The sequence below is a fragment of the Ochotona princeps genome, chromosome 8, assembly GCF_030435755.1.
Source record: "Ochotona princeps isolate mOchPri1 chromosome 8, mOchPri1.hap1, whole genome shotgun sequence".
Lineage (NCBI taxonomy): Eukaryota > Metazoa > Chordata > Mammalia > Lagomorpha > Ochotonidae > Ochotona > Ochotona princeps.
Genome location: NC_080839.1, coordinates 68,911,147 through 68,923,258, shown reverse-complemented (window position 1 = coordinate 68,923,258; position 12,112 = coordinate 68,911,147). Strand labels below are relative to the sequence as shown.

The 12,112-nt window shown below is 40.8% G+C and overlaps 1 protein-coding gene across 2 annotated transcripts in view; it reads right to left on the bottom strand.

The window, feature by feature from the left end:
- LDAH (lipid droplet associated hydrolase) overlaps positions 1–12,112 on the bottom strand; it is a 112,274-nt gene that overhangs the window by 31,523 nt on the left and 68,639 nt on the right. For both annotated transcript variants that reach the window (XM_004582629.4, XM_058668223.1), the window contains exon 5: positions 5,956–6,190. In XM_004582629.4, coding sequence (XP_004582686.1) covers positions 5,956–6,190 — 235 coding nt within the window. The remainder of the gene's footprint in view (positions 1–5,955; positions 6,191–12,112) is intronic.

Sequence of the window (12,112 nt, the reverse complement as noted above, 5' to 3'; positions counted from 1 at the left end):
TAGAATATTTTACAAAGTTAATTATTTTGACCTGTGATACTGTTGAGTTAAAATATATTTTCTTTCAGCTTTGATCAGAAAACCTAATTTAGCTGTCTTGGTGAAGTATTTCTCATGAAATGGAAGAACAGCCACTCTAAAGAAAATAGGTAGTAGGCAACAGTTCAGATTTAAAATTAAAGTTGAAATTTCATGTATGGTCTTAAAAAAAACTAACTCTCTTAAGACAACGTAATTACACAAATGACTCTGATGCACACTGGCGATGTGCATGCTGTTGACGCTTCCAATGGGTACTAGCTGACTAAGGGCTGCTATTCTCTGACTGCTCGGCAGGGTGGGAGGGTGCACTTCCTCACACCTGAACGGAATGCCAATGCCAGAGCCCTAGAACCTGCAGGAAGGGATGTGCCATCTTTGTTCAACAGGCTGCAGTATTTGAAATACTTGAATTTTTCTGAGCTTACAACAACAACAACAAAAAATGTGTGTATAAACAAAAGGATACAGGAAATCAGTTTTTTTATCTAGATAAGGCAGGATTTATTATCCATTACTTGGACTAGGAAACTTCCTCCCTTTGTTTCCCTAAGATTTCTACTGAAGCACAGACATTACATAACGTACAAACACTGCAAGGCTTCCTAAAGCCAGGCCGGCAAGTTAAGGCCATTGTCTGGATGACAGTCAAAGCCATGGAGACGCAGGCCCGAGGGGGGAAGAGTCCAGCCCAACCAATGGGACCATGGTGAATGATCTCTGACCTGTACTGTGCTTCCCCCTTGATGACTTCTCTCTCTGTGTCACCTGAAACCACACCACTGCCCAGGTAGCTGGTATGAATTATGGTTACCCTCTTTCTTGGGGCATGACCTCTGACAGAACTCCCTGGTCTCCTGTAAGTTAGGTCTTCCATTAGGAGGCATGATGTTCTCTCTCAGCTGGAACCTTCTGCAGAGTAAGCAGGGGACTAGGACTCAGGAATAGCCAAGGAAAGCAGGAGCAAAGATCTTCTGTGATGGCTGCTGCAGCAGGAGGCAGGGTGTCCTTGGAAATCCTAAGCAGGTGGGAAGAGGCTGGGTAAGATAATTAAAATGTTTGGTTACTGGATATGGTAGGTCACTACTAGGAGAGTGAACTAAACACCAAGTAGGGAAAGAAGCAAGAACCCCAAGAAGGAAAGAATATAGGTAATTCTTGCCTACTTTCCCTTTAGCCAAAGTTGCAAAGATTAAGTGCCTACTGGGAAGAAACCAGAGACTCCTGAAGTAATGGTTAACAGATATGAGAAAGCCATTTCTAGAGGCACAGGATTAGGAGACATGAGAAAGACATGATGTTAGAAACCAAAGGGTTGTGCTCCCAACGTGTGCCCAAGTTGGCTGCCGGGAAGGAAATGTGGCTGAATGTTCAGTCTGGTTTATAGTCTATTTTGCACAAGGTGTAACATGACTCTTAAGGTTCTGGGCTAAAGAAAGCCAGGGTTCCTCAAGCAACAATGTAGCCTGAAGGCTCCTACAGGGAAGACTGTGTCAAGCTCCCTGCTGTCTGCACTTGAGGCTACTGGACAAAAACAGCAAATCCATCACTGCAACAAAAGGAAGAGAAATAACTGCCTGTACCCTTTATGCAGGTTCTCCTAATGGTAGCATCTTGCAAAATTATGGTATAATATTATCAATCAGACATTGATGCTGGCATTCATGAAGGTAAGAATTGCATCACTGCAAGGATCTCTCGATTTTAGTTCTTCTTACTTTCTCATCCACTTCCAGTCTTAATTCATGCAACCACTAATCTGTTCTTCATGTCTGTATTTTCATCATTTCAAGAATGCATAAATGCAATCATACACTGTGTAACCTTCAGAGATTTTTTTTCCCATTAAGAATTAATTCTCTGGAGATTAATCCCAGCTGGCTGAGTGTATTAATAATGTCTTTTTATTGCTGAATGTTACTCTATGGTATGGTTCTTTGGTTTGTTCAACTGTTTAACCATTGAAAGGCATCTCGTTGTTTCCAGTTAGGGGCTATTATGAACAAAGATGCTTGAACATTGATGTACAAGTTTTTGTGTGAATGCAAATTTTAATTTTCAAGGATGCAGGTCTAGGAGTGAAATTGGTAACATGGTAGTTGCAAATTTAGCTTTTGTAGGATCTGCCAAACTGTTTTCCAGAAGGGGTATGCCATCTTACCAGGTACAAGGTCTGAATGATCCAGTTTCTGCATTCTTAACAGCACCGCTGTTGCTAGTTTTGAATTTAGCTACTCTGACAGGTATTTAATGATAATCTCATTATAATCTTCATTTGCATTTTATAATAGTTAATCATATTGAACACCTTTTCCTGGGCTTATTACTGCTTGACAAATTGTCTATTTAAGTTCAAGTTTTTAATTCCATTTTCTAATTGGATGGTTTGGCTTTTTATTATAGCTTAAGCATCTCTAATCCATGCTGAAACTTGGAAAGCTTACAAATTTGGAATATTTGAGTTTTCCGATTTTTGGATTGGGAAGCTGGGAAAAGTCTAATGCAAATATTCTAAGGTTTGAAGTACTTCTGGCCCAAGCATTTAGGATAAGGGACATTCAACCTGTATTGAGGTATAAGAGCAGATAGTACATTCTACAGAAACACTTCTTTGACAGGCATGTGTTCTGTAAATATTTTTGAACATTTTTATTAATTGTTGCTGAAGTATGTTCATAATGGTTGCTTTAAACTTTGTCAGATGATTCTAGCATCTGTCATTTTGGTGTTGGCATCTATCATCTTTTTCCACTGAAATTGAGATTTTCTTGGACAAGCAATTATTAGCTAAGAATGGGACACTTCAGATATTATAAGACTCTGGATCTTCAAATTTCTTGTTTTTCCTTTTTCTTTGAAGACACTGCTCTGGAAGGAGAAGGTGGTACATCTCACCACTGCCCACAGGGTGAGAGTCCTTGCTGCTTCTGCACGAGAACTCAGGCTGACATCACGGGCTAGGTGTGGCAGCTCCATGACTGTTGGGCTGAGGTGAAAATCCCAATTATCTCCTCATCCCTGTCTCGATAGTACACCAGCAGGTGGGGACCTCATTGCTGCTGGCTAGGCGGAGTGAGATGCCACTTACTATGAGACCTTTGCAGATGGGGGGACAGGAGGCCACAGTTTTTACTATGGTATACAGCAGGAGTACAGCAGTTACTGTCTAACAATTTTAGAAGGTGTAGGAGATCAGAATATGGCACACCCGAATATGGCTGCAGGTGTCTGAAACATGCCACCCTCAAAATATGCCTCTTTTTAGCCAAAGGGTTATTTTAAGCTAAATTCTTATTTTGAAAAACTGCAGACACAGGGAAAAGTTCAAAAGAGTAGGAATTTGCCTCTGCAAGGAAAATTCATATCTACAAAGGAAATCTCCACATTGCCTTCATTTCTGTACCAGGAGGAGCAGGCTGCTTCACAATCAATAGACACCAGCAAGGGAGGAGACACCAACTTAGATTTGCTAAACACACCTTGCCCTGTTTGCCTTTTTCTTCCTCCCCACCTTGCAGTACTGGCCTGCCCAGCCCTCTTTCTGCCTTGTTTTGGGTAAAGACAGTGTTGAAGCCTCAACTTTTCCTGGAAGCCATTCTGGGGTTTACTCACTTTTCTGGGTATCTCCCAGGTATATGTGAGCTACAAGAGAATATGGTTTCATGTTCTCTTATTAATCATTTTGTTACAGGATCTGTCCCAAATAAACACTGTGAAGGATGCACAGAAAACAATTTTTTTTTCTTCCCCTACAAAGGCTGCCCCTTTTCCTGGCCCTTTGGTTACAGGTAGTGGGCTTGTGTGTGTGTGTGTGTGTGTGTGTGTGTGTGTTTCTGGGTTGCCAGTGCCATGTCTAGGATACATGTGGCAACAAGAAACCTAGGGAACTTACTGTTAAGTCGCTCCCTGGATCTCCAGGTTGCTAAGCAGTCTACAGTCTGTACTCTTGCTCCAGAACTTCTATGTCTGTTTGATATGGGATTTTCAGTATGTAGCAAGGGAAATCAGGAAAAGTACATTCACTCCACCTTCCCCAAAGCAGAAATCCCATTTAGGAGACTGGTATTTGTTTTGTTTTGTTTTCAAAATCCATTTGATGAGTTAAAAGGGGGTGGGGGAACCTTGTTGATTTCATCAACAGCTGGCAATCCAGGAGGGTAAGTGATGACTCCGAGGCCACGGACTAAGTCCAGGGCAGAATTGAAATGGGAATCAGGGTTTCTGTCGCTTTCACCTCCTAAGTCATTCCTTTCTGATACTGTGCAGGCAGGATGCAGAACATCTCTCCCTCCCACCACTGTGGCTGTCTGTGACTGTCCACAGGCTTGCTTCTGCTCTCCTTATCGCATCCCTTTCTACTGCTATGCAAAACCTGTAACAAACAGTGGGACGTGGAGACAGCATGGAGAAAATTATTCACAAACAGAAAAGATACTGAGCCTTATCTCTGATGTCTTTCTGTGACTACATATTGAGAAAAAACTAAGGAAATCTGAAGCTGTGTAACTACAATAGGCAGGGTTATGACAAGTTCCTAGATTTTACTATGCCCCAGATCTTGCAGCATTTTTAATACAGATAAGTTTTGTAAACCTAATTCCTGAATCCTGGATTTCTCCTTAAGTAGTGTAAAAAGATAACAGCAGCACGGCAAAAAAAAAAAAAAAATTAATATTGTGGAAGACTGCCTGATTTGATCATCACCCACTGTCACTGTAACTTTGCACAAATCATTTGTTTGCATTTCTATTTCTCCTTCAGAGATACACATCCAGTAACAACATCTAAATCTTACTTCTTCTGAAGAATCTGAAACCTGAAACACTGCCACCAGCTGGGGTTGCAATTAATATTGTTGTATCAATAACAACAGATACAGACTGTCACATGTTTGACAGTTCCATAACTGCATTCAAGCCTAGAACAATCTTTTTCTTTATGGGAAATTATTTTGCTCCAATTGTATAGGCTAAGAAACTAGGATTATTTTATTATAAAAGCCATTTATAAATATAGAATAAAGTGGTATTATAAAAATATATTATATTTAAAAACACCTTGTAGAGCCAAAAAGTAAACTGGCAAAAACATTCTCTGGCATAAGCACCCAGTACTAAACTGCACTGCCATTTCACCACAGTAATGCTTGCTTTTATAATTTAACACCCCTTCCCAACACTTAAAGGAAGAAAATAAAAGCAGTCTACACAGACACAATGGCTCTGGTTTCCTTGGGCTGAATTCCGCAAAAACACTGAACAAGCTGCATCTTGATTCTGGTGAGGCCCCCATCCACGCTGTGTCCTATGCAAAGCAGAAGCATTTCTCACCATCCTGAAGCTAGAAGGGAGAACTGGAAGCATTAGGTAAAATATCAGCTTGATAAGCTTTCTCTCTCTCTCTCTTTTTTTCTATGCAGAACAAATTCCTCCTCTTTATTTAAAATTTTCATTCTTTCTCATCTTAAACTCTTTGCTTTTTTGGGTGGTGTGGGCATTCAACCTGGTTCAGCTGCAGGCTGATGCCCACACCCTACATCAGAGCTTAGGTTGGAGTCTTGGCTACGCTTCCGACTGCAGCTTTCTGCAACGGTGCTCACTGTGAGGCAGCAGGTGATGGGTCCAGTGATCGGGTCCCTGTCTCCTAGATGGGAGACCTGGTTTGCATTCCAGGCTCCTAGCTTCAGTCTTGCCCAGCCTTCATTGCTGCAGGCCTTCTGAGGAGTGAATTATCAGGTGTGAATTCTGTTTTTCTATCTGCCTCTTAAATAAATAAGTAAAAATTAAAAAAAAAAATTCCAGTGATGAAAACAAATAATTACCTGTTTTATATTTACCTACTGCTTGAGATTATTCTGTAAATATTTTGACACAAAAACAAACGTATACATTTAAAAATCATTTAAGATGTGCTTACCAATGCAGAACGGTTCTAATATATTCATCTGTACAAATTCATTTTTCACGTTCATTGCTTGAAGGCTCATTCTGCATACCATGGACTTGATTGTCTCAGGACATGGTTTAAGTAATAAGTAGCTAATAAAATAGAGAGCATATCGAAACCAGCACAAAAGTGGAGTGGCAATCCTGCCATTGGGTGACTCAGACATTCGCTCAATTGTTGGAAAGAGCAGCAAGGCACGGATTACCTACAAGAAAGAAACAGACTTAGATTACCTTATTTATTCCTTCTACAGAACACTGAAAAAAATGGCTAGACTTTAGAATATGGCTAGAACTCTGTTCAGACTGGGAAAAACCATCACCTACTACCCTCCTGGAGCCAATAAGAATCTCTACAGCAAATGAGGAGATCCCCTTGATGCAGGCAAGCAGGAAGCCAATGAGGAGGAGCTGAGATCTATAGCAGCCTCATCTGCTTTCCTCAACACCCCACTTAGCAAAACTCCTGCTTAGAACTGGTGCTGGCCAAAATGGTCTTGCAATGATCTTCAGCTACTCTTATCATGCACTTGACACATGGCACTTCAGAGATTTCCAAAAAAAGGCAAGGAAATGGGTGGCACTCCAATTGAGAAAATCCAGTATGGTGTTGGCTCTTAGATCTTAGCAATATCTTGTCTTTCTAAACCCAAACACAGACTGTCTATGCACTTATTTAGTTCTTCCTCGATTTTGTTCATTAGAAGTTCATAGTTTTCCCTCGTACAGTGCTCTTATATATATTTTTACATCTGTACCTAAGCATTTCATTTTGGAGGGGGTGTGCTAATATGAATACTGCTACATCTTTATTTTTAAAGATTCATTTATTTATTTTTATTGGAAAGGCAGATATACAGAGGAGGAGAGACAGAGAGGAAGATCCTCCATCCAATGATTCACTGCCCAAGTGGCCGCAAAGCCGGAGATGAGCCGATCTGAAGCCAGGAGCCTGGACCCTCTTCTGGGTCTCCCACACAGGTGCAGTGTCCCAAAGCTTTGGGCTGTCCTCAACTGCTTTTCCAGGCCACAAGCAGGGAGCGGGATGGAAAGCAGGGCTGCTGGGATTAGAAGCAGTGCCCACATTGGATCCTGGAGCGTTCAAGGCAAGGACTTTAGCCGCTAGGCTACCATACTGGGCCCCTAAGTCTTTCTTTTCTTTTTTTTTAAATAAGAAACATTCCAGCAGTCTAGAATTTAAAAAAAATATTTATTTATTTTTATTGGAAATTCAGATATACAGAGAGGAGAAAAGACAAGAAGATCTTACGTCTGATGAGTCACTGACCCAGTGGCCACAAAGGCTGGAGTTGTGCCAATCTGAAGCCAGGAGCCTGGAGATTCTTCCAGGTCTCCTAAGTGGGCGCTTTGGGCCATCCTCATCTGCTTTCCCAGGCCACAAGCAGGGAGCAGAATGGGAAGTGGGGCAACCAGGACACGTATCAGCACCTATATGGGGATCCCGGCACGTGCAAGGTGAAGACTTCAGCCACCAGGCAACTGTGCCAGGCACAAATACTACTAAGTTTTAAGCTTCATATTTCACATCTTTATTACTGGTAAATAAGAAAATTACTGACTTTTGTATGTTAAGCTTGTATCCTACAACCTTGATGTACCTGCTCTTTCTTGGGTTTCATTTTACTGATTGATTTGAAAGTTATAGCACATATACACAGACACAGACACACACACACACAGAGGAGGAAAAAAGAGAAAGAAAGAGAAAAATAATTTTTTTTGTTGTTTGTTTGAAAGGCAGAGTTATAGAGAGAAGGACACAGAGAGCGCCTCCATTCACTGGTTCACTCCTTAAATGGCTGCAACAGCAGGAGCCAGGAGCTTCTTCCAGGTCTCCCACATTGGTACACAGGAACCCAAGGCATTGGGCTACTATGCCAAAGGTTCAGGCTTGGCCTCCTACTCTGCCATGGCGCTGGATCTGGAGAGAGAATCTTTGATTCACTGTCTTACTCCCCAAATGGGCTGAAACAGTCAGGACTTGGGCAAGTGAATGTAAGGAAACAGGAATTCTACTTAGATTTCCCAGAAGGTGGCGGGAAGTTCCCTCAGAAACAGAGAAGCTGGGACTTGAATGGGCAGGTAAATACAGGTTGAAAGCACTGCATGCTGCGCCTTACCTTGATGTGCCCCATGTAATGGCTAGCTATTTCTAGGATTCCTTATTGTTAATTCTGTAGATTTTCTACATAGACAGTAATGTTAAGCTCAAAGAAAATCTTATCTCTTCCTTCCCAATCTGTATTTCTTTGGTTTTTCTTTTCTTACTTAATGGCATCAGCAAGAACTCCCAATATGATGCTGAAAAGGACTGGTCAGGGAAGACATCCCTACCTTCTTCCTGATCTTAATGGAAAAACTGAGTTTCTAGCATTAAGTCTACTGTTACCTGCAGAGTTCTTCCTTTTCTTTTTTTTTTTTAAGATTTGTTTATTTTTATTGGAAAGTCAGATATACAGAGAGGAGGCGAGACAGAAAGGAATATCTTCTGTCCAGTGATTCACTCTCCAAGTGACTGCAAAGGCCGAAGTTGAGCCAATCCGAAGCCAGGAGCCAAAAGGTTCATCTTCTGGGTCTCCCACATGGGCACAGGGTCCCAAAGGTTTGGGCCATCCTCGACTGCTTTCCCAGGCCACGAGCAGGGAATTGGATGGGAAGTGGGGCTGCTGGGATTAGAACCAGCGCCCATACGGGATCCTGGTACGTACAAGGTGATGACTTTAGCTGCTAGGCCACGCCGCCAGGCCCCTCTTCTTCTTTTTTTTTTTTTAAGGGTGCTTATGAAGTTGATAATGTTTCCTCTATTTCTAGTCTACTAGAATAGATGAGAATAAAGACAGAAATAAACTAGGTTTAAACATCAACTAGTATTAAAAAACTGGTGAGTTTATTTAACAATCATAAATGGGTTTTGCTAAACACTTTTTTGCATATATTGATAGGATAATGTGATTTTTTTGCTTTAGTTTATTGATGTCATAAATTATAGAATTTTGCTTTTAAAATTCTGAATTACTAAGCTTGTCAATTATAGTTGTGTATATTTATGGGATCTAAAATGACATGATTTAGAAATTAGGTCAGAATAATTAGATCAGCCTAATCAACCTCAAAGAACTTTTTTTTGTGGGAACCTCTGAAATTTACTCCTCAGGGACTGTCAAATGTATAACACCCTAATGTTAACTATGTTCTCCATTATATGCAATATATTCCAGGGGAGGAAAAACACTTATTCCCTCAGTGTAACTGAGGCTTTCTATTCTATGACATCTTCTTTCCGTTTTCTCCATATCCCTTTCACTCAGTCTCTGGCTGCTATTGCTTTACTCTGTTACTTGTTTTAGATCCCACGCACAAGAGAGAATCTATGGCACTGGCCTTTTTGTGCTCGACTTACTTCACCGAGCATACAGTTCTCTGGTTCTATGAATGCTGAAATTGACAAAATTTCTATTTGAAAAAGCCTAACAGCATTGTACTGGACAGTAGACTATATTTTATTTATCCATTTCTCCATTGGTAGATACCTGGATATAGATCATAAACTCATATCTTCATAAAGAAAAGACCATTGAAGAATGAGTAAGTGAAAATAAAATAAAAAATATTATTTTTTATATCCATAAGTGATCTAACAGGTAAATTACATTCAAAACAATAACAACAATGTTTTTTTATGTACACACATGTACATCTTATGTATATGATATACTGAAGTGAAATTATGAGAACAACAGTGTAAAGAATGGGCAGGACTGAAGATTATTGTATTATCACAATGATAGTGTTATTTGGAAATGTTTGGACTGGTTATTAACATAGTTTGTAGGAAGAAAAAAGAAATTAACCACACCATGAAGTTAAATAAGATGCTACTGAATGATTAATGTGTTGCTGAAGAAATGAAAAAAAAAATCAAGAACCTTCTTGAATAAAACGGTGCTATTGTATGATCTATGAGTCATTGAATCATTTAATCAGAAGAAACTGTTTTGAAGAGATGAAAGTAACAAAAACAAAAACATCAAAATCCATGATATATAGCTTCCGCTGAGTTTTGTTGGTGAAATATGTCTCTTTTAGACATAGCATTAGCTATAAGACCTACATGAAGTCTGACTGGACAAGAAAAGCCAGTAAAGGAATCTTCCCTTTTGGAAATCATTTTGGCGTGAAATCTGTCATGCACAGACCAAGAATGGGATCAGCAGTGGATTCCCAGCACTTTTTCCATACACTTTTCTAGCTTAACAAAGGAGAAAGATTGCTGATTCAGCAGTAACTACTGAGGACACTGGGCAAGCAAGCCGTATAGCACAAGCATGGAATTACAGCTTATCTTAAACTGCAGGAAGTCTGGAACAATTCACTTAAAGACTTTCAGTGCCCCCAAAGCTGTGAAACACAAACCTCCCTGAACTTGACTTCCACATACAAGGTACATGCCACCTGCTCATGTTTGCGTTTTGTTCAAAGACACTCTCCAGGATTGCCGTCCATGGGTCAAAGCCAATGTGACTGGTGTTATTTTTTTTTAAAAGATTTTATTGTTATTGGAAAGCCAGATATACAGAGAGGAGAAGAGACAGAGAAGAAGATCTTCCATCCGATGATTCACTCTGCAAGTGAGCCGCAATGGGCCGGTACATGCCAATCCGATGCCGGGAACCTGGAACCTCTTCTGGGTCTCCCACGCTGGTGCAAGGTCCCAAAGCTTTACGCCGTCCTCGACTGCCTTCCCAGGCCACAAGCAGGGAGCTGGATGGGAAGTGGAGCTGCCGGGATTAGAACCAGCGCCCATATGGGATCCCGGGGCTTTCAAGGCGAGGACTTTAGCTGCTAGGCCATGCCGCCGGGTGTTACTCTTATAGATAAGGTATATACCCTTCGGACTGGCAAAAGAATAAGAAGTCTGATGATGTCAAATAGTGAAGAAGTGAATCAAGAGAAACTCTGAAACTATCACAGAATTCATCAAATACGCCCTCTTCTGTTTTGGAAAGCAGTCACCTTAGGTATCCGGAGTTAACAGACAAAATACTTCATGCAATGTTTAATGTTAACAGTCTGACTTAAGGATGTGATATTTCACTTGGATACCCAGCAGGATGCTTGAGTGAGAGGTAGAAATGATGAAATATTTCAGCACTTGGAGTGCTGTGACAAACATTGATTTATACTTTCAAATTCAGAATTCTTCCCCTATCTCTTAGGAAATTCCAATATAATTAGTCTTTTATTCTTGGTATTCTTCCAATATCACGAGCCCTTTTATTTGTTATGCTACAATTGAAACGGGTGGATTTATACAAAGCAATATCTGGTACTAAGAGAAGAAGGGTTTCTTTCTGCCCTGCTGAGGCCTGCCCAGTAAAGGGCTAGGGCAGAAGTACCTTCCTCATTGCACAGGAAGTGCCGTCCCTCTGGGATGAAGAGCAGGCTTCTTGGCAGCTGCTGAGGGGGCAGCAAAGACAATGACAAAGTTGACTTCTCAGCTTTAGCTGGGTTCTGGTTGGTTAGTCCCACCTGGAGCTGTGGAAAATGAAGCCGGGCAGGCTGCAGGTAATAGTCACTACAGTCTCCTTGGCAGCTGATATTCTGCAATAACAGCTAGAAAGCCTGGCGGTTTTGGCTTTCACATTTAGCTAAAACTGATTTCCACCTATGGTGTGAAGTATGGGTCCAATTTAATTTTTATCCATATGGAAACCCAATTGTCCCAGCTCTATTAACTGCAGAGATTGCCCCTGCATGCTTTTCTGTGGTGACTGCTGCTGTAAATCCTGAGTGTATGCTGGTGGACGTGTGTCAGGACTTTCTCCTCTCCCCACTGGCCTACACTGCTAACTCTGTGCCAGGAACACACACTTCTTACTTTCTGAGGCTTCATTATATATCTGGGTTCTGGGTAGACTTCATCTTGTTCTTCAAGAATGTCTTGTATATACTCAGATACATTTTATAAAAAGCTTGGAACTGGCTATTCAAGTTCCATATTTATTTTACGATTCGGACTGAAATTGTATTGTAGTTAGCAAAAATCTTTACAATCTATGGATATGCGATAATTCCTTATTGTAAATCTTCCTTAATGTCTCTAAAGA